The sequence below is a fragment of the Megalops cyprinoides genome, chromosome 10 (genome assembly GCF_013368585.1).
Source record: "Megalops cyprinoides isolate fMegCyp1 chromosome 10, fMegCyp1.pri, whole genome shotgun sequence".
Lineage (NCBI taxonomy): Eukaryota > Metazoa > Chordata > Actinopteri > Elopiformes > Megalopidae > Megalops > Megalops cyprinoides.
The window spans coordinates 14857636-14884722 of NC_050592.1; the positions used below are offsets into that span (position 1 = coordinate 14857636).

General features: G+C 41.5%; 2 protein-coding genes across 2 annotated transcripts; one reads left to right on the plus strand and one right to left on the minus strand.

Annotated features, from left to right (window-relative positions):
* The first annotated feature begins 1331 nt into the window (after positions 1–1331).
* On the plus strand, positions 1332–22712 carry LOC118784480 (von Willebrand factor D and EGF domains). Its single transcript, XM_036538722.1, has 33 exons — positions 1332–1548; positions 5575–5765; positions 6787–7018; positions 7781–7846; positions 8250–8482; positions 8616–8705; positions 8851–8995; positions 9208–9422; positions 9676–9749; positions 9891–10164; positions 10881–11077; positions 11356–12257; positions 12498–12634; positions 12768–12932; positions 13313–13417; positions 14676–14790; positions 15510–15760; positions 16554–16773; positions 17090–17227; positions 17325–17420; positions 17579–17722; positions 17899–17938; positions 17969–18357; positions 18682–18777; positions 19031–19126; positions 19443–19538; positions 19766–19861; positions 19953–20048; positions 20444–20539; positions 20773–20868; positions 21698–21793; positions 22123–22220; positions 22644–22712. Exons 1-33 carry the CDS (start codon positions 1458–1460, stop codon positions 22710–22712), a joined length of 5445 nt encoding a protein of 1814 aa, XP_036394615.1. The 5' UTR covers positions 1332–1457.
* A 1272-nt stretch (positions 22713–23984) lies between these two features.
* LOC118784008 (von Willebrand factor D and EGF domains) lies at positions 23985–26861 on the minus strand. The gene is made up of 5 exons (XM_036537974.1): positions 26619–26861; positions 26251–26346; positions 25615–25719; positions 25198–25293; positions 23985–24147 (listed from the first exon to the last, which is right to left on the minus strand). The coding sequence occupies exons 1-5, from the start codon at positions 26851–26853 to the stop codon at positions 24035–24037; spliced, it is 645 nt and encodes a 214-aa protein (XP_036393867.1). The 5' UTR covers positions 26854–26861; the 3' UTR covers positions 23985–24034.
* Between the last annotated feature and the right edge of the window lie 226 nt (positions 26862–27087).

Genomic DNA, 27087 nt, shown 5'->3' on the forward strand with positions numbered 1-27087 from the left:
AATGTTGTCATCTTCCAAAGTGAACTGTTTAAACTGAATTAAACTGATTTGTCTTGTTCACCCAGCTCCACAAACACTAGGTCCCATTCACAGGTAAACAGTAAAAAGGGGAGCTCTTTTAACTGGCAGGTTAACTTCCTCAAATCTGTCTTTGACTAAATAAAATGAAGGGTTTCTGCAGTTTTGGGGTTATTGTCTTGGTTTTGTTATCTTGGGCTTTCCAAAAGATTCAGACATCTAGTTTCCTGTTTAGGAGAATGGTGACTAGTGAAATCCTCTCAGACTCACAGAATACAAATGCCCTTAATACCTCTTAAGTTTCTGAATTCAAATTATTTTCCTTGTAAATGTCACTGGAACTATATGCAAATAATGGTGTCTTACAAAAATGTTATTTTGCTAAAATAAAATTATATGAAGCCTTTCACGAATTGTTTTGTGAATCAAATCCTGCCTTACAGCTTTGAACGTAGATGTATGGAATGTGCCTAATTATAGGTCTCTGGAGATAATTACAAGGCAAATTACCGCCAATGCTTTGTGACATGGCTCAAGCACTAATTGTTTTGAGTGAGACATTAGTCAGAAAAACTGTTTTGTAAATCTTTCTAATTGAAAACTTGCTTATTATGACGGCGGATTATTTTTTTAGAAACTACCAGCCTTTAGGGAATAGAGTTCTAAATTTTAATCTGTATTTGTCAAAACAGTCATGCAGGCAAATACACTTCAGTATCCTACCTAAAGACAACAAACTATAGTGTACTCCATTACGTTATGCTTGTTAAATAGCTGTTTGTTGAAAATTAGACGGTATATGTTACATTTTATTAGAAGTTTATAAGACGTAAGATTGAAAGTGTATGTCCTGTTTGGATGTTGGTGGAGTGGGAGGAGCCGTGGGATCATTCTCATGACAACAGAAGCTGTAACATGAAATATAATTGTTATTACTCTATAATGTAATACGACTTAATATATTACGTACCACACGCCATGGTGTATTATGTTTATTATTATGCATTAATTGTCAATGTATTTTGCAAAGTTGTGCTATTGTGCAGTGAACCAGACTTCCTAAATTCCTGTCCTGCACATCTGATTAACATCCTCAATTTTTAAAAAATGCTAACATTAAGTTATACGGATATTCATTTTGGACTCATGCATCGTTTAAAGAACGCCCCTTCTGTTGTGATGCGGTTGCGGAATCTGGGGTTACGCACCACAGCTTGGAGCGCTGTTGATGGGTTTTGTCTCGGACACACAGCTGAGGCAACAGTAGCGAAATTTGGAAACTCTGCCGCTGTCTCAGTGATTTTTATCGCAATTTCGTCATGAAATGGAGTTCCGTGCGAAATAATTCCTTAACGTGAGGAAACACAGAGTGCTTGAATGACCATTCAATATAAGAGGGGGCTTTCGCTACAGATCTAGTAATTTACGGAACGTCCTGCATGAACAAGACCATGGGGCTGGAAGCTCCAATGGTACGCTACCTTGTGCGCCTTGTCACCGTCTTCTTGTCCGGTGTTTATTGTCAAATTGGTAAGTACACATATTTACATTCTTTCATGTAATTATTGCATATCTTACAAGTAGTATTGCTATATTTAGATTCTGCCCATTTATAGTCTATTGTATATTAACACTTTGCTCTTAACTAGCTAAATGTAGTTAGCGTTATTTCTCAGAACTCAGTACGTTCACATGTGGACCTATACATTTGGACAATGCAGGTAGTAACGTGAGATTTACCTACAAGACACTCATACAGAAATGTTTTACGCAAAGAAAACGTTCCGCTTTTTTTCTGCCGCTCTTAAAATTCTTTCGAATGTTAGCAATGTCCTATAATTTATTTTACCGTACAAGACTTTTTTGGGCCTTTGAAGACTTTTAATGTAGTGATGTAATGAAGAATTTCGGGCACACGTTTTCGGCCAGAACGAACGAGTGCCTCTATTTAAGCCTTAGACACGGTCCAGCGCACCTTGAGCACAGTTCGTTTGTTCTACAGGTATGGGGGAGACGATGGAATTGGTATTCACCAACATGCACGTTGTAATCCTTGTGTAACTTAAGCTCCTGTGAAAAGGAAGGCATGTTACCTTGTGTTAATTAGCCCCACTCATAAAATGTTGGCCGGCTTTCCCCTGAGGTTTCAGTTATTTACTATGTGGTGCAAAGACATTTTGCCGGTGCCTGTCTATTATGTGCTCAAAAAAAGGCGCAGAAGGATGCCACAGTTGATCCAAAGTTTCATTGTGTATCACTCCCTCTTCTGAAGCTCCAAGAGGGAGTGATACACAATGAATTATCTAAAATAAATTAATGAAATAAGAGAAGGCTGCAATTACAAACAGATCTTTCTTCATGCAATAGCTTTCAAACACCTCTCTTGTGGTAAAATTGTATTTTACCTACTAAATTTATGATTTTGAACATTGCCTTTCTTGTGTTATAATCAGACTAATTTAATTTGTAAAAGCCATTCACATCATGTATGTAGAAGCCAAACTTCTCATTATCTTCCTTCATCCAAAGGGAGATGGGCAAAACAGTGTAGGTTTGAGGGACCATCAACCAGCAGAGGCCCATGCACATTGCTGCTCACTATGGCCACAGCATGCGTTGTGTAGTACTGTGTCTGTTATTTCTGCTGGTGTCCCAGTCTCTGAAGCTATGTGCACAGTGAGTGGCAGAGTCTTTTTTACACCTGTAGTTTGCATACTTGAATAGGAATACTGGGGAATGTCCAGTCATACTGATATTCTACTGAATCTGTTCTTAATGCTGAAGGCACACTTACTTGACTATCACTAGATATGGTGACAGCAGTGGGTGGGTTTGTGTCTTTCATGCAATGCCTCCTTGTGCAACAGCTGCGACCAAATGAAGTATCTTTTCAATTATGCCAATCATGCCAGGGTGCAGCTCCTAGATAAAATAATCCCATTAGTTATGTCACCCTTTTTCACTTCATGTAAGTGTACATATTATATGGTGGTAGACACCTTATCAGTGAAACTAAAAGACTGAAAGACAAGGTACCAAAGAGCCTGTCGGGTTTGAGAAATGTTCTGGTGCTCAGCAGCTGAAGAATGGCCCAATCTACTGTACTGTACATACGTATGTACATTCACTTAAAATGTAAAGTAAAGTGTGCATAGTCTGTATTGTAACACACCTTGTATGATAGTTCTAGAAAGACAGGACACAGACAACAGCAAGATGTAAATCATTGTATACGGACTGGTAATTATTTATAGGGTGAGAGATACAGTGCAAATACAAAGGATTATTTGATTAAATAAATTGGCTTAAACTCCCCCTCAAGGGTTCACTGAATTAAATCAAACCCAATTAAAGAGACCACAACAAATATTCTTTGTTATTTTCTTGGATATATTTAGTTCTATGCACACACACAAGCAAGAACTGACAATGACAATGTGAAGTTCAAATGCAAGCTAACCTGAATGACTTCAGACTTCTTCAGAGGTCAGGCAAAATAGATCTTGTAAATCAGGATGATATGTTCATGTTAAAACAGTTAATGGGAGCAGTTTTGTAAATTTCATAAACACACTATTTACATCATATGGTGAATTGGACAAAACCTCTTAATTACTAGTGTATGTAATGCCTTGACTTCATTTTCCATGGCATTAAATAGGAAATTCCAGATAATAACCTTTCTTTTCCTGAGGAACCACTTCACACACCACATGGCCATTAACATTCACTGAAACAGAATAATTTTTTGGCTTTTGAAATACATTAATAATTGTGGTTATTACCTTTGGCAATGGCTTGGTTTCTCATGATTTCTGGACAGGCCATGTTTTGAAACTGGACTCCATGTGCTTAAATTTTCCCTGCACCCTCACAGTCCTGTGCGTCTGACTGTGCAGATCATTTATTCCAAATGGTGCTATTGAGTTATGAGTTTGTTGCACTTCTGATTCTGGGTCAGCCTGTCCAGGGTCCTCTCCAGTATAAACTCCTATTTGTTAGCTAGCAAGTGTGGCCCAGGCCCCTACCTTTTGGGCTTCCCTCGTCATGCCTTTGCTATCCTCTTTCTACCAAAGAGAAACTAGATGAGTAATGGTAAACATCAGGATACTGAATTTTGGGCCAACTGCTTGGGGGACCCACTCATTGGTTGGCTGTCTGTATGGGAACTTAGAAACTCTGGGAAGATTTAATCTGGTGCCGTACCCTGCCAATAAATCTCCTGAAAGACTGCCATAGTATTTGTATAACATACTGTAAAATTCATAGTGAACAATATTTTTTAAAAGTCTAATTATATGCCATGAGAAGTCTTGGGATTTAACCCCTTCATCTCATTGCTATGGGAGTCATGGGACTTATTACATTACATTATTGTCATTTAGCAGACACTGTTAACCAGAGCGACTTACATAGGTTACAGCTTTTAAATGTTGTCTGTTTATACAGTTGGATATTTAATGAGGCAACTCTGGGTTAAGTACCCTGCCCAAGGGTACAGCAGCAGTGGCTGGGGGGGAATCAAACCAGCAACCTTTCGGTTATGAGCCCTTACCACTATGCTACACTGCTGCGTCTTAATGTAATGCTGACTACTTAATGTAATGTTGACTACTTAATGTAATGTTGAGCTCAGCTTAGACTGACATGGAGAACTTCTAGTTTGTTGGGAAATGTTTGAATAGATTACATTTGGAAGAGTTCATAAAATAAGGGACCAAAAAGCAACCAAAATTAGCAAAAAGAATTAATCCACAATGATTCTGAAAGAGCACATTTTAAACTGAGTGTTTAACCATTTGTGAAATCTCCTCTGTTTGTGTGATTTAATCAGATCCATCTTGTACTTTGCCTGCCAACCACCTGTAATTTAGTTTTTGATTGTTCTATTACTTCTCAATTGTGTCAAACGGATTTACTCTTGAATTAATAAATTGGATCTGTATAGTACTCTGTTTAACTAAAATGGAGAGAGGAGTAAGTGGGCAAACTTAATATTGCACTCCTCTTTATTTGATGAAATATTGCTTTTGTCTTTCAGGTTTTGAATTTCTTTCAAAGTAGCATTTCCTCTAGTTGTGTGAGCATTGTTTCTACTTTGTGGCTGTAATGAGGCTTTCCCAAATGGAATGAGGAATAAAGATATTATCAAATGTGGAAGGGCGTGGTAAAAAGGTACAATAATGCCTGAAGAAATGTATAATTCATGAAACGATTACAAATAAAGTTCTCTTGTTCTGTTTGAGTGATTTCTTTTATTATTTTTGAAATTTAGCCTGGGAAATGTGACAAATTTAGTACAGTTATGTATTTTCCTTACATGTTTTATGTTGGCAGAACAGTTCATTGAGTTTCCCCCATGAAGGCATAGCTATTTTTTAGATAGTGACTTAGATATTGTGACTGAATGCTGTTTTAGATTCAGAGCACATACTGCTCTTTAGCTTACATCATGAATAAATATTCTTTCATTTTTTTTTTGCTGTGTGGTGTGTGTTGTGTTTCTGTGTCCAGCTGTGTTTTCAACCTGTGTCTGATGTTTCTGTGCGTTTTCAGGGGTGCCCCCCGAGTGTACTCCAGGGGGACACACACTGCTCCAGAACCCCTATCGGAGTGTTAGCTTCAGCTCTCAGCAGCTGCAGCATTCAGCCCTGCAGGACTTCATCTGCGACCACTCCCTCGCTCCTGGCTGGTATCAGTTCCATATCTTTGGCAAACCTGCCAGCATGCCAACTGAATGTGTGGAGGTATATCCTTACCATCCCATTCCTCTCCCTGTTCACTGAATCGCAGGCGTAATGTATGGGGATTTTAGAGAAGCTTTAACCTGTCCTCAAGGAGAAAATCAGGATGGGTACAGTGGTTTGAAATACACTCTGCAGTACAGATAGTTTAATGCATGCTAGCCTCTCCTTTACATACCCATTTACTTTACATGGGCTGTATTGTGTTCATTCATTTTAATGTTGATTTTTATCATAACTGGGTTGTTCTGGTTATGACTGAGATTAGCCTACAGATAATAAATAGTTTTTTTTTATATATATAAATAGAAATGAGGATATAAAAAGCAGGGTGACCATACGTCCTCTTTTTCCCGGACATGTCATCTTTTTGGGACCTAAAAAATGTGTCCCAAAAAGAGGCATGGCTGGGAAAAAGAGGACATATGGTCACCCTATAAAAAGTCCTTTTTATTTTAAGTACATTCTTGCATATCCATTGCAGTATACATGTTACTAACATTCCAGGCTGAGCTCTTTGAAGTGAACATTGGACCTTTGTTCTGGTCGAGAAGGTAGAATCCACATAAATGGTAGCGGAGTTCCAATGGACATCGGAGATGGAGTGTTTCTCATTTCCTTTCAGCTGGAGATGGTAGCCTGCTGTTAAAGCTCTAAATGGCTCCATTTTAAATGTCAGCTCCTCCTTTTCCTGCCCACGGTTCTCTGTGATTCACTCGGGGTGCATTTATTTATATCATTAGAGCAAGAATATTTAGGTGACATGCTGACAAAAGAGAGAGTGGAGGCACTCCAGGCAAAGAGCAGCTATCAAAGTAGAAATGTGCATTTGATTAAAACACATTGAAGAGAATTTTTTGAAGATGATTTCCATACAAATAATGAGGCTTAGTTTGTTCAGAGGGCCTGAGCCCTTCATTAATGTGCATCTAGGTAACTACTTTAACTAGTATGTCTTAAGGCTTTAGGTCTTTAGTAGACTATGGGTCTTGAAACTGCCATAACAATGTGTAACCCTGTGCAGGTAAATCACTGCGGGACACAGGCCCCCGTGTGGCTCTCTCTGGGGGAGGGGGAAACCTTGCCACGCCCCCTGGAGGCGAAGCAGCTCACTGCTTGTGCGACCTGGCAGTTCTTCTTCAGCAGCAATAAGGACTGCTGTCTGTTTCGCATCCCTGTCACTGTGCGGAACTGTGGGGACTTCTATGTGTACCTGCTTCAGCCAACACAAGGGTGCATGGGCTACTGTGCACAGGGTAAGAGCTGTCATGCAGAGGTTTATAGGTAAATAATAATAATATGACTTTATTGTCCACAAATGTGGAAATTTGTCCTTGGCTCCACAGTTAGTTGTCAAAAATACAATACAATAAAATACAATAAAAATACAAGAGCTGTCACACAATCAAAATCTTTGTTGATTAATGGGTAGTTTAATCATATATGTTGCTTTTTATTTGTTCGTTACACTAGTGAATTTGGACATTCCAAAAGACAACACCCTTTGCTGACAATGTATGTTTTTCTGGGTTAACAGTTGCTGGCTAGGTAGTTAGATACAGTATTGCTTGTCTTTTATTACTGTTGTAATTTCATCTTGATATCATAACTTATTGTTCTGTGTCTGAGAGTTGTAGGCTAGCTGGGTGTTTTACTGTATGTTGTACACTCCTTTTGTATTTATTAAAGTTTTGCAGTGAACTAGCTAATGTTGTTAATTTTGTAAATATCAAATACAAAACCATCAACGGAGCTCCAGTCTTTGTTTTCCTTGGAAACAGTGCAGAAAGGTTAGAAGGACACACATCAGCATGTTACTCTGCTGAAGTAGCTTCCTACAGTGGTGACATGACCCTATTCATCAGATGATATCAAGAATGTGTGTGCTAGTTAGCTGCATGACTAGCTACCCCTCTCAATAGTACTTTCAGTGCTTAGGATAATCAACCAATTTGAGCCTTTTACCATTTTGCCTGGTGTGACAAATTCTTATTTGCATTGTGTTTTCTTTTTCACAGTTATGCCAGAGTCAAAGGCAACTGTCTGCGGCCCTGAAGAGATGGACATTGGTGGAATTTGTAGAGGTGAGGTTAACAAAAGCACCTCTGCATGTTGCAAGAGGATGCAGACCAGCTCTCATCGAGACACCAATGTAGTTAAGGTTGCCATGTTTCTAGAATCCACCTCTTCCTGATCCTCTTGATTAGCTTTCCATGTGTCTCCTGCATCCTCACTCCTGTCTATGGCATCTTCCTCCTGCTGGCTCATTATTTATTCAGCAGCCAGTTTTACTACATACTGAACAGGGGCATGAGGCTATCCCCTGCCCTCAATACTAAACAACCCCCTCTCCCCCCCAAGGGAACGTAAGAAACAGCCAAAAGCCCTCTGTCCACTGATGTCTGTAACGTTTTACAATGCAATACCACTCTGTTGCTGTTTAATATTTTATATAAAATGTCACTACTCTTTCTTTGTATGTACCAGCTAAACATCCTCCTTCACCGTCTCTTCCGGAGATTGTGGCAGAAACATCAGGCCAGAGCATCTACCTGAAGTGCAGTTTCGGGGGACAGAGTACAAACAGCTCTTTAGGGTACATCGTGGCGTGGTCCCGTCTCTCTCCCGAGGGGCAAAAAGAGGAGCTGAAAGAAGAGACAACCATACAGACCTTCTCCTTCATTGAGCTGGATGGAATAAACCTGCGACTAGGTGATAAGGTATCTCAGAAAGTGCTGTACACACATGTATCGTTTCTGTAATGTTCCCTGAACAAAACAATACACTTTTGCTGTTGCACTTGTATCATCACTTTTCTGTTAAACAGTTATGATAACCTCTCTTCACCAACAGATTTACTGCAGTTGCTCCAGCTTTTTTCTTGACTCGCCAAATACCAGAGGGACATCTGTAGAAAGCAAGGAGTTCTTTGCGGGGATCAGGGTACGACACATAAGCACTATATACAGTATATATATGTGTGTATGTATATATTACAATGCTTAGTGCTCAGCTCTTGTAAAAATTGTTTCTGTTTTTCCTGATTGGTTGGTAGTTAGTGATGAATGCATGGGTGTTGGCTTTCTAGCTGAGTCCAGAGGTGGCATCTATCTCGGAGGATGGGCGCGAGTACAAATTGGCCATAGAGAGCACAGTTCCCCTCCCCTGCTCTTCGGATGACCCACTCACAGAAGAATGCTCTCTCACTTTACACCTGAGTATGAGCAATCAAGGTAAAGGCTAATCCATGAAGTAATCCATACCTTACATCAAAGCGGAGAAACCAGGGTCTTCGAGGCTTTGGGTTTCATGTACATTATGTTTGGATAATCAACTGCAAAGAAGCTGATTTGATCCAGTGTCCAGATAAGGACCCATTATTGAATTAGGAAGACTTGTTTTGAAAAACAGTGACTATGTCAGGTCCTCATCTCAATCCACTCAGGAGAGGATCACTTGGGCCCGAACCTGGCGCTTTCTGCATGTCAGGTAGAGCTCTCACGATCACTCTGTGGGAATGGGAGTTGCAGCTCAGCGACGGTCTACTTCACCGCTGTGATAGACTTCGTCCAAGATGGGGACAGGACCACTGAGATCTGGGTCAAACCCATTGTCAGTATGAACTTCCTGTGGAGTGGTTACATACCTCAGAGTGCTCAGGTAGGAGAGTGATCAGTCACGGCCATTGAGTCAACATGAGCAGTTAAACACAGTCATGAGACCATACAGTAGTACTTAATAAATACTCAGCTTAGTGAAGCCTGATTCCTGTGAAGTTGTATGTGTTTCTCTATGAGTCATATACGTGACCACATACATAGCTGCATGCACAGACACATGCAGAAATATATGTTCTGTAAAGTGTAAGTATAGTGTAAATTGCAGCTTGACCTTTTTTTATTTGTTATTTTAGATCGATGTAAAGGATGTTCCATTCGCCTACTGCTACTCTTTTACTGACCCTCATGTTATAACGTTCGATGGCAGGTACTACGAACATGTATAATCACGTATGACTCTCATGTATTTGATGCACTAATGTATTTTACATGTTTTTGATGAAATTATTTGCTCTTAACCGATTAATTTTTTGTAAAACTTACATGAATGTTGGTTGAACTTGAACAGGAAGTATGATAATTACAAGACAGGGACCTTTGTGCTCTACAAGAGCACGATGTGGGAGTTTGAAGTCCATGTTCGCCAATGGGAGTGCGGCAGCCTACATTTCCCATCATCCTGTGCATGTGGCTTTGTGGCCCAGGACAGGGGCGATATCATTGCCTTCGACATGTGTAATGGAGAGCAGCAGAGTGCAAGGCCACACCTCTCTGTGAAGAACAGAGACACTGTACGAAGCAGCATTCGCATCACAGAGTCCTACCAGGGCAGGAAAGTGACTGTGAGTAGAAAATATTATTCCATTCTTGCAAATACTGTGATTAAGCAAGAGACATTTGTATTATTCATGTCGACACTTAGTATCCACATCCCACCAAAGAAGACATAGAATGATATCTAACAAGGTTAGTTACTTTTGTCACCTTCCTTTTGGTTTTACTCAGGAGCTGAATACAATCGAACTAGTAAAAGATATGTCATGCCAAGTATGAATTCTATCAGGGTAAATAGAATTCCACTAATCAGGTAATTGGTAATCACAGGGCACTTGCTTCAGGTACAGTTTTATGTCTCTCTATGCAGACTGAGAAAACACTGGACCTCATATCTGGCTGTGATTCACTCATCAGAGGACACTCATAATTTTTATAAATACTTATAAACTGTGTCAAACACTCTATTTCACATGGTCTTGGCCTTTCACCAGAGTGTGGGCCAAATACAGAGCTGAGGTTTCCCAAATTTCAAGTATGTTTAGAGTAATTTTAAGGATGAATTGGTCCCAATGATCTCTGACAATAACTTTTATAAAGGAACTGGTCACAATACTGCCTTGTCTATTACAGGAATGTTAAGGAGGAATTGATCCCAATTCTGACTTCTGTTAAGATAAATGCAATGGAGTATTTGGTCCCATTTCTGACTTATGATGTTTCCTTGTACATTAGGGAATTTGAAGGAAGATTAATTTTTGACTCTGCCTGGCACCTTTTTTAGATCACATTCTCATCTGGAGCATTCGTGCGTGCAGATGTGGCTGATTGGGGGATGAGTTTGACGCTGAGGGCCCCCAGCTCTGATTTCAGCCATACGCAGGGCTTGTGTGGGACCTTTGATGGGAATCCCCAGAATGACTTTCACAGTGTGGGCGGCATCACTGTGCAGGATGCAGCGTCATTCATTTCATCTTGGAGGTAAGAAACATTACTGGAAAGTCAGATCTCATGTTCTGTCATGAACAGTGTGCAGAGCCTAGTCTGATTCTTTATCCACCTATTTGGCTGAATATTAGGAGATGTAGGTGAAGTACCTTATAAAACTGGGCATTATGTGAGTACCTTTTTAGTGAAGAAACATTTTGTTACAATGTTATCTCATTTATTATTTTACCACTTAACTGACTTTCTGCATATGTGTGGCTGTTTTTCCCCTCTAAGTGTTAATTAATTTGCATATGTTTCTTCCCTGTAAGACTCCCTCCTGGCAGTAGCCTGTTTGACAGCGTGCCAGCATATGAGAGCTCCCCAAACACCCTGCCCTACTGTAACTGTGAGCGGGAGGCACGCCAATCATCCGCCAGGCCCCAGTCTCATCTGGACCCTGGTCACCTGACCTCCTGCTCTCACCATGACAATGTCAGGCTCCTGGGGGTGATACCCTCTCTGGATGTCACAGCTGAATACATCAACTCTGTGGAGCTTGACAGAGGGGTGGACAAGCACCAAGCCAAGGCCACCTCAAGGGGACAGGCTGTCCAGAGTAGCCAGGGCAAAGGAGCCAGGGACAGCTCTGTTCATGTGAGGGGCTTGAATGTGAATGATGGCCCCGAGGACCACTCCCACAGTCCCGATGAGAGTCGGCTCGCTCGGAGCAGATGGAGGCGGCAGGAATACACGTTCGTCTCCAACTTCCCCTTCCAGAGTCTGAGTCAGACCGACCTTGAGAGCTTCACATACTTCTTTGCCGAGGACCACGTGGTGGACAACCAACCAGAGCCCTCACCCCCACCATCCTGGCCCACAGACTCTGGCTTGACAGAGACCCAGGCTTCTCAGCTCTGCCAGCACACAGTGGCCAACTCTAGCGTAGCTGCGACCTGCGGGCGCCTGCTGGGTGAGGCGCTGGACAGTGTGGTGGACATGTGTGTGACAGACCTGCAGCTGAAGGACGATCTGGCCTGGCTGGGGGGCGCACTGCCCCTGCTGGAGAATGAGTGTGAGAGGAGGCTGGTGCAGGAGAGGGAGCGTAGTCAACACCAGGACATCCTGTCCTTCCTCAAGTGCCCCAACCTGTGCAGCGGGAATGGACAGTGCTCTGAGTGGGGCTGTGTTTGCTTCCCTGGGTTTGGATCATACGACTGCAGCATTCTCTCTGGTAAGTATTACACTGGGTAATGTAATGCCTTTGCTGTTTAGCTCAAGCAGCTTCTGTTTAATGATAGACTGAAGGCAGATGTAAATGAAATCTTCAATTACCAAAAAAATCAACCTGTGTTCAGGTCTGATGCAAAGAATGTCCTGTTCAAATTTTTAGGAGCAAAAACACCGTCAAAAACATTGTCCTGATGTGTTCTCATCCTCTTATGCTGTTTGGCTTTCTGATATTGTTACGAAGATCAGATCCCAGAAATCACAGAACTGGAGAACCAGGGACTCTGTGACGTCCGACAGTACGACTGCTCCACCGTGCGAGTGTTTGGTCATGGGTTCAAAGACTCCTTTGAACTGAAGTGTGAAGTTGTGAAGGAGAAGGTACACCTTTGTTCTTTGTAGCTAAAAATTAAAACTAATTACAGTTGACTGCACAAATAAGAGCGATGTGATTTGATTGAGCAGAGGCATCCAAGCCAATAACAGGCCCCTTGTCTTCTATCTTTGTGTGCAGTTCATCAACGGGGAGTGGGTGCTGGAGGACCCGCAGTTCATTCCAGCCACCTTCTTTAGTGATACCTCCCTGGACTGTCAGCTGCCAATAGAAAGCAGTCAGTCCACTGATGGGCTGGACCTGGACATGGTGGATGACAAACCCATCGCCAGGTGGCAAATTAAAGTGAGTGTTTGCCTTATGTATGGTTTATTAGGAATAGGCTATAGCTTGACAGGGGTGCAGAACAGTGCGTGTCGAGCCAGAGAGTTGTGAGTTTGAATGTTGTGGAACGATATTGAGCAATCAGTTTGAAATGAGTTTTCAATGTTATGATGTATATTTAAAAAATGCTGCATAGTATGATAATGAGGAACGGGTTGGGTTGATTACTCTGGCCTTTTGTTGAACATTTCAATTTTCAAGTTTCAGCATGATAACTTGCTCTAACTGTAAAATAACTTAGTTGATTTAACTATCTACAGAAATGGATAGCATTAAATATGAATTCATGATCATTTGTAAAACAGTGTTGCAGGTTCCTGATTGTTAATTCATTCCTGCAGGTGTCCAATGATGGGTACAGCTTCAGTAATGCAAAGATCCTGACTCTGTTTGATGGAGCGTGTCAGATCTGCACGCTCCACACCGAGGGCCTCTGTACTCTGAAGGTGTGTACTACACATCTGCTCTCAGTTATATGGAAGTAATGTGTGGTAGCATCATGTACAAGTATAATTGCTATCTATATATGCTGGTGGACAGATTTTCCTTATTGGCATTGTTGTTCAAAGTACATTTAGCCCACATTCACCTATGACTCGTGATCATGTACTGATGGTATCTTTCTGAAAGCAGAATATATTACAAGATAATAAGATGCACATGAAAAGGTAGCTTTAAGTTAAACATTTGATAACTATTCATAGAATAGCTCAGCTGCCCATTAAGGAGTCAAATACCTTGCAGTTCCTTGATGCACTTACTTTACCAGGTCTGGGACTGCACCTTTTTAGGGGTTTGACATCTTGCCAAGCTGCTGTGTTGGAAACAGTTCCAACTTGCCTTCCTCAAAACAGTTTAATTTGAAATGCTATCAGATTTGATGTCAACAGTGCATTTCCCATACAAATAAACTTTAGCACAGAGTAACAGATTTGGCATCATGCTTGAAGTCCTTTTAATCAATGTAGTAGTTAGCAGAACAGTTACACACACTTTGTTGGTAAGGCGAGGGGTTTGGAACTTAAATCTGTTCTCCCAGCTGTTCTTTTTCTCCCTCCCACCATTAATATGTCTCACACTTTCTCAAATACAGGAAGCAATTTTGTGTTTTAGTCTAAACTACACATACAGTTACCATATTGAGACTCCCTGCTGTGTTTTCTAGCACAACAAAGAAAAGACTTTTCTGCCTGCTGATGTTTAGAGAGGGGGGAGGGGGAATTCACATTTTTTTGTTTTAACTCTTAAAAGTTCTCATAGCCAAAAAGCTTCTAGGATGTTTTCATTAACTTCTGGTAGTATAATTGATGTGAAAGAAGAATTTTTTCTTTGTAATGAATCAACATTGCTGGATTATGAAATTCATATGATTATTCAATCAAAATATAATAAACTAACTAATGAGCATATATAGCAAGAGAATCAGTGAAAAATGACTCAGAAATCATAATACATGGATTGCATATGACCATGTATTTTTGTATGTTGTGTTAGCTCACATGAACACAATATTGCATGACATGACTCATTTGTTGGTGATGTGCAGTAGCCTCAGGTATGCATAAGAAAAAGGTGAAATGAAAGTTTTGTGTACAAACTGATATTAGCGTTCCCATTATACCTGCTTCAGAGTAAGCAGCCTGCATAACTATATAAAGAAATGTGCAAATATTCACACACCCTCCCTGCTGTGTTGCTCTTCAGGAAAGAACGTGTAACATTGATGGCCTCTGCTATGGAGAAGGAGACCTCAATCCCAGCAGCCCTTGCTTGACGTGCCGCCCAGAGTCTTCCAAGTTTACGTGGTCAATCACTGAGAGTACATCAGTATTTCTGTCCAATATTTTAAAATTCTATAGTTAAAGCCCTATTTCCATATGAATCCAGGTTCATCCAGGCATGGGTAATCAGAGTACTTTCACAAGAGGTTGAATATTGCAGTCAGTATGTGCATGACTGTGAGGGTCGCTAGTTTGTACTGTTGTCATAATGTGCCATCGTGGCTACCTATGGAAATTTCCATTCTACTACAATGCTACACAACCTAGAAATACTGGTCCTCACCCATATCATCCGACAATAACCAGAGAATGATCTGATATGTATGTTCAGTATCGACCCTAATTTACCACTGCATGTTTTGTGGAATATATTTGGAATATACCATGAATGTATGTTCAGTATCTGATGTCAGGGTGTCTTTAGGGATGCTAGTCTTGTAACCGAAGTTACACGCCTGGATGTTGTCTGAATGGTCTGGATAGTCCTGTAAGAGAAGAAATGCCTCTATGTGATTATTCCAGCACAAAATTACAGTACAGTGTCCTCTGGATTCAATCCATTTTTGGGAAAAAAATAATAATATTGTAATCTAGCACCAGAGAAATATATGTGTGTGTGTTTTTTTTAAATTTTCCCTTGAAATAACTTGGGGGGTTAGACCGAACCCAGGTGACAGTAATTAAACAGGCAAGCCCTTGATGTATGTGTAGAAATTGTGTTCTTCACTCATTCCTTCCTATGGTGCTTTTCCCCAAGAAAACGAACCGCCAGTGTTCCAATCACTCCAGACCAGGCTGCAGACCTTCCATGGGGAGAATTTTGTGTACCAGTTCCTGGCATCAGACCCAGAGGGCTCAGCAGTTCTCTTTACTCTGGAATCTGGGCCAAGGGACGCCGTCCTTTCCCCTGCTGGGCTGCTGATCTGGAAGGTCACGTCCACTTCACCACAGACCTTCGAGTTCGCTGTGACGGACGACTGCAGCGCCGAAGCCAGGGCCTTTGTAGAGGTACAGTGAAAACAAAGAGCTGAGCAGAATTCTCTGCAAAACTCACTCAAACTACAAACCTGTTCAAGCTGAACACCTAGGTTTATCCCTGTGTAGCATGCACATAATACATAAGTGGTTGCGTCGAAGTGGTATGGATATACATGGTACACTATATATACTGGCATTGCACAAAGCACTTTTATTTTTTGCAAACAACCTGGTAGTGCTCATTACCTCCCTGGCGTGCAACACTGTTATACATATAACAGGAAACAAAAATCACTGTTCAGCAGTTTCCTTTGCTGGCCTTTCACTCGTTACTGCAGTGTTTGGCCAGTAGGTGAGTAAGGTGGTCACTACTGCTTATATGGCTGCTTCATCACGTCCACTAAAAATTTTATGCACAAATTCATTTTATGTATGATTTGATATTTCTTATACTGCATAATTCAAGGCTAGCATCCTTGCTGAGTTTAAATGCATGGATTTCAGATGGTTCTTCAAATGATGAAATTTGTATCATTTCTAATTGCTCTTTGCGCATTCAGAGGAATGCCCTTATTGTCATACTATGTAATAAATACTTTGAAATAAAACAGATGATGCCATTTTAGTCAAACAAATTTTTCTTGGTTTAGTACAGTCTTTGTACACAGTCTGATATTCAGGTATGATATGTATTTACTAGCTGAATGAATTTGTTGTATGCATGTGACTTCTCTGACAGATGTCAGCCACAAGGGGGAGCTCTGAATTTGAAATCTCCTCTCATCTAAGAACAGACAAAGCGATCCCTCTTTGTCTTTTCCAGATTACAGTGCGACCCTGCAACTGTCTGAACGGAGCTTCCTGTGTCACGGACATTAAATATCCCCCGGGGAGCGGAGAGTACCTGTGTGTCTGCCCTCCAGGGTTTGAGGGGGACAGATGTGATGTTGACACTGATGACTGCAGATCCAGCCCTTGTCACTTGGGGAAGTGTGTGGATGGACTTAACTCTTACTCCTGCATCTGTCCACCTGGTCTGACAGGTTAGTAAAAAGCGCTGATGGTGATAATGATGATGGTGAGAGTGTTTATGACAAACAGCATCCAATACAGAATTTGACTCCAGGATTCATTAGGGGGAAAATATCCAGGTATTTTTTCACTCACCATAGGTATTTATATAGGTGTGCTCATGTGTGTATTTCTGTGTTGCTTCTTATAAGACTGAGGTAATTGGTTGGGAAAGCACTGAAACACGTTTTAGTGTAGTTTAAGTGGCGCAGATAGGGTCAAGAATGTTTCTTGTGGCCTAAGAGCCAGATTTTACATGCAGTAATAGAGTAAAAATGTGTCCTGCAGGTGCAGCCTGTGGCGAGGATGTTGACGAATGTGCTTCAGCACCTTGTTTCCCCGGAGCTGGCTGCAACAACACTCTGGGATCTTTCGTCTGCGGGTCGTGCCCTGCAGGATACCATGGGGATGGGAGGAACTGCAGACGTGGGTTCAGCCTTTAGCAGGCTGTGACTTTGATTACATGACTCTCATTGTCAAAAAATAAGAACTACAAATAAGCATCTGTCTTGCTCCTTTGAAGGTAAAGAAGGTGATGACTATGGGCATGAAGTAACCCCTGGGGTAAGCCCATCTGCTGGGAGGAACCAGGGATCTCTCAGACCCAGGACTGGTCCTGGTGAGTTATGTTACATGTTATATTTGGGTGGCACCATCACCATCTAATAGAATTTGATGTTATCGGATCCTTTCTTGGTAATGCATTCCCCGATCCTCACAATTTCAGCTTTATTTTCCAATTCTGCGTTAATTCTTTGTTTTTCGGTGTGTCCTCAGTGATCCTGAACCCCTGCTCAAGACGCCCTTGCTTCCCAGGTGTGCAGTGCTTTGAGAGCCCACATCTGGCTGCCGGGTACACCTGTGGGCCCTGTCCACCTGGGCTGCATGGCAATGGTCACACCTGTATCAGAGGTACTTCTGGTACAAAAGTGCTTTCTTACCATCTAACTTGCATAAGGACTGTCTTATAGCCCCATCACAGATACGCATAATCCCTGAATCACAGTCATTGATATATAATATTTTGTAACTGGATCATTAGCCTTTTATTTGCCTTCATTTTTAAGGTTTGTCCTCTAACTTCCAGTGTTTTACAGGACAGAGACCTGTCACCAGCCCCGGTGAAGGAAGTCCCCAGTCTCCTGACATCAACTCCAGTGCGGAGAGAGCAATCTCTCCCGGCAGCTCCCAGCATGTTCCCCTGATCCCTTCCTCTACCTCGACTTCAAGCTCCCAGCCCAGGAGGCCCTCAGAAGGCCCCGTCTCAGGCAGCAGGCGAGTGTCACCGACCGAAAGGAAGACTCCGTCAGGTACACATACAGAGGACAGGAGTGTCCCCAGAGCTGAAACTCCCACAGTTCACAGAGGTGTGCCTGACAGAGAGAGGGCTCAGCCTGGACAGGCCGACCTGGAACAGACGGGTCTCTTGCGCCCCACGGTGACATGCAGTGACTCTCCCTGCTTCCGTGGCGTGCCCTGTGAACCCTCCGAAACAGGCTCCTTCAAGTGTGGACGCTGTCCATACGGATACACTGGAGATGGAGTCATTTGCAAAGGTCACCCTCCTCCACTTCCTGTCCTGTATCTTGTTTTTTAATATCAAACAATACTGTTGTTTTGTTAGTTTTATTGTTATATATCAAAAATTACATACTACATCATTGTTAACCATTCTAACAGATTGCATGGCATAACATTATTAGATCACATTGTTGAATCGTATCAAGGATAGCGTCTGTATCTTGCATTTGTTAGTCATTCATAATTTAAAATGATTACAGTTTTAATAATAATTAAATGGCAACAAACAAATGCAGTTTGGAGGAGTATTTTTGAAGAGCGTATAAGCATGTATCTTGGATATCCTTGTTATGCTACAGCCGTGTGCCGGTACCCATGCGGACGGAACATGGAGTGCTCTCAGCCCAACACCTGCAGCTGCAAGGAGGGATACACAGGATACAGCTGCCACATAGGTCAGTCAGGGAAAGACACGTGATGAGGTCATATGACAAACCCATAGCTGTTCCAGTCCAGATACAGAGCCTACAGAGACTCAAAGACTAATCACGTTACATTTCACTTTACATTACATTACATGCATTTAGCAGACGGTCTCATCCCGAGTGACTTCCAGCATAACAGAACATAAGTGTCTAGCCTGGTCCTGTTGCTGTCGCAGCACAAAAACACACCTTGACCACACTGTGCCCCCCCCCCACCCCCCAGCTGTGTGCAGGCCCGACTGCAAGAATCGAGGGAAGTGTGTGAAGCCGAACACGTGTGCCTGTGCCCTGGGGTACAGCGGGCCCACCTGTGAGGAAGGTAATCACACTGACACCCCTGCCCAGGCTGTCAACCAGTTTCTCAAACAAGTCTTTATCCGACGTGCAAACAATATTGATTGCTAGCTGATCAATAGCAGGTAGGCAGTTATTGTCAGAGATAAAACCAAGATAGCTTATTCTCTGTAAGGTCCATTTGTTGCATAGAGTAAGTGGCCACCAGATCGGAGAAACACAGAACGAATCTGTGAATAATACTGTGAAAACACTACTGAGTGTTCGTGATTATTGTGAGTGATTTTAGAAAACGCAGCCTGACTGTACAGAGTTTGATGTGTTACATTTCCTCTTCTCAGCTATCTGTGAGCCTCCCTGTGAACACGGGGGAACATGTCTGGCCAGAAACCTCTGCACGTGTCCCTATGGCTATGTGGGACCCAGATGCCAAACAAGTAAAAGCGAATTTAATCCACTCAAATTCTTTAAATAATAATAGATAAATGAATTAAAGTAAACTGAAGGAAATTTCATATGTATGCTACCTGTATGCAAATGTCTCTAGAGGCATGTAGAATAGTGCAGGTTTAAGGGTTTATTCCAACAAAGTAGTGTGTAGCTGTGGTTGTGCGCACATTTTTTCTTTGCAATGGTGTGTAACTGTGAATTTGTGTCTCTACAGTGGTGTGTAACAGACACTGTGAAAATGGTGGGGAGTGTGTGTCTCCCGATGTGTGTAAGTGTCGGCCAGGCTGGTATGGGCCTACGTGCAGCTCAGGTAAGCACCTCCAGTCACCGTCCATAAAACTCTTTCAGACTTGTAGCACCAGGGATGTCACATGCTGTTCTACACATTTTCTCATCACCAGCTGTCTGTAAGCCAGTATGCCTGAATGGTGGGACCTGCATAAAACCCAATGTCTGCGTCTGTCCCAGCGGATTCTACGGAGCTCAGTGCCAGATCGGTAGGAATGTGTCTCTTTCAGGACTGTCACAGCATGTTTATAGTAAAAGTCAGATAGTGTGCCATTTCTAATCATAAGTAAAAAAGAACTATATGTGTACATTCTGAGCACTTACATGTCAAACTGATTAATTAAACGAGGTAATATTGTTGTATCATCAACATACAGTATATGTTGATGATACTCCCATACTGCATATAACAGATGTCCAGTGTTGCATATATGCAGTCTGTAGTTGTATTTCTCAGAGTTCTGTGAGCACATGGTCAGATGTCACAGGGTTGTACTGTGTATTTGAAAGTGTGTCCCAGTATAGTTATGTAGTCTTTCAGATAATGTACTGTGTGCATTGATGTGTAACTGAGTGCAGTGAACATGTTGCGTTTGTGCTCCAGCTGTGTGCAGTCCACCTTGTAAAAATGGTGGTCAGTGCATGAGGAACAATGTGTGCTCCTGTCCTGAAGGCTACACCGGAAAGAGGTGCCAAAAGAGTGAGTACCCCTGTATACCACCCTGCACAGAATACCACTGTAGAGAGTCTTACTGCAGGAGAGTGACTACCCCTGAGGGAAGTCCTCTTTCAGACAGCCGTATCTGCTGTTTGGACTTCTTTAACTTAGTATTTGCTATAATAACTTATTTTGTAAATTAAATACGTTTTATGATGGAAAGTAAATTTTGATAAAGATTTTACAGCTGCAGATGTGTTGGATGTGTCCCTCAGGTGTGTGTGATCCCATGTGCATGAACAAGGGGAAGTGTGTGGGCCCCAACATCTGTTCCTGTGCCTCTGGATGGAGAGGGAAGAAGTGCAGCATCCGTGAGTCAGGCTGAGCGTTGCACTATATTACATTACACTACATAACATTACCTTCATTTAGCAGTTGCTCTTCATCCAGACGGACTTCCGGAAGCGTAATCACTCAAGTTGAATGGATTACCCTGCATTTCCCTGCACGCATTACCTGCATTACCCTAATCATCCTCCACGTCAGCTCGCATGCTGCTGTTTCGTGCCACCACGTGCACCCAGACTCCTCCTCAGCTCAGGGGCTGCTGATGTGTTTATGACTGATTAGATGATGCTGCAACGTTGGTGCACGTCAGGCTTGGAGCAGCATTTTAGATGTGATTATACATAAGTGGAATTTCGCAATTTTCAAGACAGGGAAGTTAAGAACTGAGCTTTAAACTGATACTGGCTGAAGGAATCAGTTGCTGATGGGTGACCTTATATAAACCGGCACATTTGTGGATCACACACAACAGTCAGAAGGATTCCAGAATAAGGGAAGGTGTGTTATTTCCTCTCCTATCCCAAGATAATGAGTCTCCACTGGATCGAACACGTTATGAAACACATTGTTACAAATAACACTTTACATTTTAACTAGAGGCAATTTTGTTTTTTTTTTCTCATTTTAAATGAATTATTTTCAGAAGGAAAAATGCTACAAAAATTTAACAGCTGGCAATATTTGGTCTCACCCCCTTTGAATGACATGGAAGACTGTAATATTAATGCGGTGAGGGCAGTAGTGGAGGACCCCAAGGGCCTTGTGGGAAACAGGCTTTGATTTCAGCATTTCTTGTTTTGCTCTCACTGAATCATTGTCACTGTTATTTCTCCACCCATGCGCTGAGTGCAGCGGTCTGTCTGCAGAAGTGTAAGAATGGTGGCGAGTGCGTGGGGCCTAACACTTGTCACTGTCCCACTGGATGGGAGGGCCTTCAGTGTCAGACCGGTGAGTCCCCCAATAATCCTTTGTACTCTGTCAATCGCAGCATTGTTCAGGACTTTACATTACATTCCTGTTATTTTAGCAGACGACTCCGGAGCGACTCACATAGGTTACAATTTTATGTGTTATCCATTTGTACAGCTGGATATTTACTGAGGCAGCTCTGGGTTAAGTATCTTGCCCAAGGGTACAATGGCAGTGCTCCAGCGGGGAATTAAGCCGGAAAAGCTTCAGTTACGAGCCCTGCGCCTTTACCACTATGCTACACTACTGCCCCTAAGCTTCTTGAGGTAACCTCAAAGTAACCTTGGCAAATGACATCTGTTTTGCAGCAATATGCAAGCAGCAGTGTCTCTATGGAGGACGATGTGTGCTTCCCAACTTCTGTCACTGCCGTCCAGGCTTTACAGGCATTGCGTGTGGGAAAAAGGTAAGCCGCTATACTATGGGGCAGTACTGTTGCAGTAGCAGATATGTATGTTGCCTTGTTCCAGACCAAACAACGTAATTTGTGGAGTATTAATACAATGTGAACCATGATCATTCACATGTCATGGGTGCATTTGCAAGAATTACCTATGATGAATGATCCTGGTCCTCAACAGCTACAGAGTCTAACAGTGCTTCACCCAAACCTTTATTTATTGACTGAGATTTGACACCATCTGACTATACCACTGCCCTCACAACTTTCAAAGGGTGTCCCCAAGGCTTTTATCTATTAAAACAATATATTTCAATACACAGAATTTGCCAAGCTTTGAAGCAGTATTTTACAAAGTGAAGTGATGCTGATTTTAATGATTTTTTTCAGATTCCACAGAGATGAGTTTTTCACTTAATGGCATACCAGAGACACTGCAGGTGTGACACACGGCTGGTAGTCCGTGAGAAGTACAGCATTGAGAGGCTGTGTCTTTAGTGTGTGTTTTTGTGTCTGTCTGTGTGAGTGATTACTGTAAGAAGAGATAATCAATTTTCACTTTTTTTCCTGTGTCTCTGTCTGTCACTACCTCATGACATTTGTGTACACTGTGTACACTGTCTGTATGTGTATGTGTATGTGTGTGTGTGTGTGTATGTGTGTGTGTGTGTGTGTGTGTGTGTGCATGCAGGTATGTGTGTGATTTGAACAGAACTGAAAACATTGGGCAGTTTTGTTTGTGGAGGACTGAGGGTTCTCTTAAAATATATCCCACATTTAGACCTTTGACCTTTGGCTTATAGTGTGTTAAAGATATTTTGGTCAAAGTTTTTATTCAGTCCCTGCTTTATTATGTAATGCTATTTTGTTAGTTTGTGTGTATGTATGTTTTCTTTACTAATTGATGTGCACTGTGTCATTTAAAGCAATATTTATATGTCTGGAAAAAATGTAGGCATTTCTGTTAGAAGTCTGTATTTATGTTACTCATTTGCATACATCATACTGAGCAGGATAATTTAATTTTCTTATTTGACAGGATATTTTTATGCTTTTTCACAGAAAGAAAAAATATGTACAAATTCCAGCCAATTTAAATGACAATGGTTCTGTCAAATCTACCTGTGATCAATTATGAGGGTTTTTAATTTTTACTTGTTATAGTACTGGATATTAAAGAGAGGTTTCTATAAAATTTGCTTTAAAATCTTGTACATTGAAAAGAGTCAATTGAGAACAATTTTGAAGTTCATGTTGGTTGTGTACTCTATATTTGGAATGCAAAAACTTTTTTGAAAATAAATTATAGTTGAGTATTTTAGATGCATTTACTTTGTTATAAATCAAGTATTTTTTAAATAAAATATTTTATCTCTATTTAAGCATTCTCTTCAATCACTGCAATTCTGCTCTCAGTAGTTGGCCAACAATATAACAAGTTGACTAATTGTAAAATATAGTAATTCATAATACCAACTGATAAGAACCATGAGTAAAAAATGATAGTGAACCAGGATCCATTATTTAAACAAAATTTCTTTTAATTTTATTTGGTACAGAATGTAATACAGAATGCTTTCAAACAGCAGGAAGTGCCTACATACTTTCCCTGCATAACTTCCTCAGTCTTTGTTTCAAGTTGAAACTTCCAAGCTTTAAGTTTAATGTTTCTTTCAAAAAATGTACATGTTTAAATAGAAAAGATTTTATTTATAGCACCATATTGATTAGGTTTACGCATTAGAATGAAGAATTCGTTTTGGTCCTTGTTCTTCTGTAGTACTGTGGTGTAGGCCATTTGACCGTTTGTTGCCCCCTGGTTAGAACAACTTCTTTCTTTCCTCACACCGTGGTCCAGAGAAGGGGGGGCGACATCGGCAAACATCAGGAGAAACACACTTTCCCCCATTCAGACATGGGCGCTTACACACAGCTGTAGGGAAAGGGAAGGGGGTGGGTATTTATCCACACACAGATGCAGGAGAGGTTCCTTACTGTGAAGCACAGATTGTTTGCTTGGTATCATAACTTGCATCTCTACATTTTATCATAGAAGAAACTAGTTGATATAACATCATACCACTTAAGATGTATTAAAGAATGAGGACATTATTTCACATGTAATTAATTTCAGGGGAAAAAAAATGTACATTTTGATCTGTGTTCCCACGTATTTTTTTCATCACCTAACTAATTAGTTTATAAACTGATGTCATTATTTTTAACGCTTCTGATTAGTATTTGTTGAACTAAGCCAGAAGTAGCAAATTATGGGTATCGTCTCAGTGGATTGACCCGATGGGTCGTTCATGCAGTTTGACGAGGTATAATAACACAGGTGTCTCCTCTATAAAAAAAAAGAACCAGACACACTTCCTGTCACCAGGCCAAGCCAGCAATAAAAATCCCACTGTCTTTGTGGCCTTGTCCATAATCATTACTTGTCTATGCATTGTATCTGTGTGTCTGTTTTTGCCACAGGTGATCCTTTGCTAAATGTCTCCAGCTCTTTTCTTAAATTTATGTTGGGCAGCTGTTTGGGGGTCACTGTTTTTACTCACTGTGAAACATTTTTTAACAGTTTTGCTGAACAATGTATAGACATGGCTATTTGCCAGGTATCCAATGAGGGTAGACAACCACCCTATCTTTTTCAACTTAAAATAACTGCAGATGCACCTATTTCCAACACATAATGATGAAAAATCTGCATTGAATTGGCCTAGCTCTGTTGCTCATTACAGTTAAGGAAGTGATTTATTCAATTCATTGCTTTGCTGTAAACCTATTTTGCTGTGTGTGCTGTTTTCGGAGTGCTCAGTGAAATGTGGTCAGGGTTCTTAGGATAGTTTTCTCCTAATCCAAATCAGATGTTTTTTTTTTTTTTGAAAATCAAGGGCTACAGTTCTAATGCTAATAAATAACCTGAGTGGTTTATTTCCTAAGAGATGATTGGTATGTTAGCCCCCTTATCAGAACTTACCAGTGTGGCAGGCTCCTCCCAGCCAACCATCAGGACAGCTGCAGATTCCTGGGGCAACACAACTGCCCCCATTCCTGCAGCCCTGGGGACAGATCGCTGCGGGGACACCATTGAGACATTCACCACATCAGGAAGCAACAAATCACTTATGTTCTCTAGGTACATGCAGGACATTCTTACACCATTGAGGAAGGAATTCATTCAGAATTATTTACAGCTGGGAGCACACAGTCATTCACACTAAACTGACTATCATGTGACCATGTCACTACTGTACTACTACACTATTAACATAAAAGCACTGTGTAGTGCAAGCAGTAAGTCAAGGAACAATACTCTGCCAGGGACACTCTCTCTGAGTTCAGTCTGAATTCCTGACCACACAGGTTTACAAAGATGTAAAGGAAGTACACACACCTTCTTGACATCTGGAGCCAGTCCAGCTGGAGGGACAGAGACATTTCACAACTCCATTCACTGCAATGCAGTCCCCTCCATTCCAGCATCCACCGTCACACACCACTGTGAAACAGAGACAGTGGGACAATGCTTACACACACTCCACATTCAGTATTTACCATCAGAAATCATTAATCAAACACCACCCAGCTAAATACACACACCACACACGAGCACATATGCACAGACTCCCCCACTTTGAATCCCCCATCACCCACCGCTGAAACTGAGAGACAGTGTAATTACGCAAACCAACCCACCATTCCAGCATCCTTCACACAAAGGGATGTGAACCACAGAAACTCTGAGAGACACACACATGTTCACGTACTCACTACAGTCAGCATCCTCCATCACAATGTACGCAGAGAAAGAGACAGTGACAAAAAATACAACCACAAATTCACACACATACACGCACACAGACGGACACACATACACATAAACCATCACATATCAACATAGTCAAACATAGGGAAAAATGCATATACACATTTATTAATTTGTTTCACTGACACTGTCCAAAGAAACTAAATCTTCCATCCTCAAAAATACAGATATATACTGTATAAGAATGCTAAATGCAAAAGTTACCTTTATGACAATATTTTCCTCCAAATCCTGGAGGACATCGACATTTCCCAGGACGAAGGCACTCTCCTCCATTTTTACACTTGGGATAGCAGTTAGCTGCAATCAACATTAAGTCATATATTCTCCTTTAGCATTGTTGTAGAAAGCAGTTAACTCTCTGATTAAAGGTTTTTAAATTCTTATACTGTGCATCTGTAGTATGCATCAGTCACAAGTTTAGTCTTAACATCATATAAAACAGTACATGCAAATTTAAATGGACTTGCCGTTTATATCAAATTCTTCATTGTTTTTTAATGCACTGAATATTTTCCTCGCTTCCATAATTAACCATTTTTGAGTAAGAAAATCAAAAAGTTTTACATCACCATATTGGCAGACCTCTCCCTCGTAGCCCTTTGAACAGAAGCAAGTGTTGTTTCGGATACAGATTCCTGCATGCTTGCACGGTGGGTCGCATATTGCTTTTGGGTCAAACACGAAGGGGATGGCCACCCCGCGGGATGCCTCCGATCGGCCCTCACAGATGCTCACAAAAAGTGCCAGGGAGGCCAGTAGGAGCCCCATCCTCAGCAGGGCAGAAGAACAGCACAAGAGACCCATCTTATTCAAAGAGCAGGCAGGAGGAACTGGGGGAGACTGTGGCAGAACTGTGGTTACACTCAGAACACTGTTCCTGAGCCTCCTCACTGGTGCCCCTGCTGGTGAGAGGCAGAAACTCCAGCTGAACCACTGCAGCAGCCCCACAGACTGGCTGAGGGGGGAGGAAATGAATAACATGCAAGCAGAGACCTGTAACTCAGATTTCCATTTCTGCTGTGGCGATGTCACTGTTAG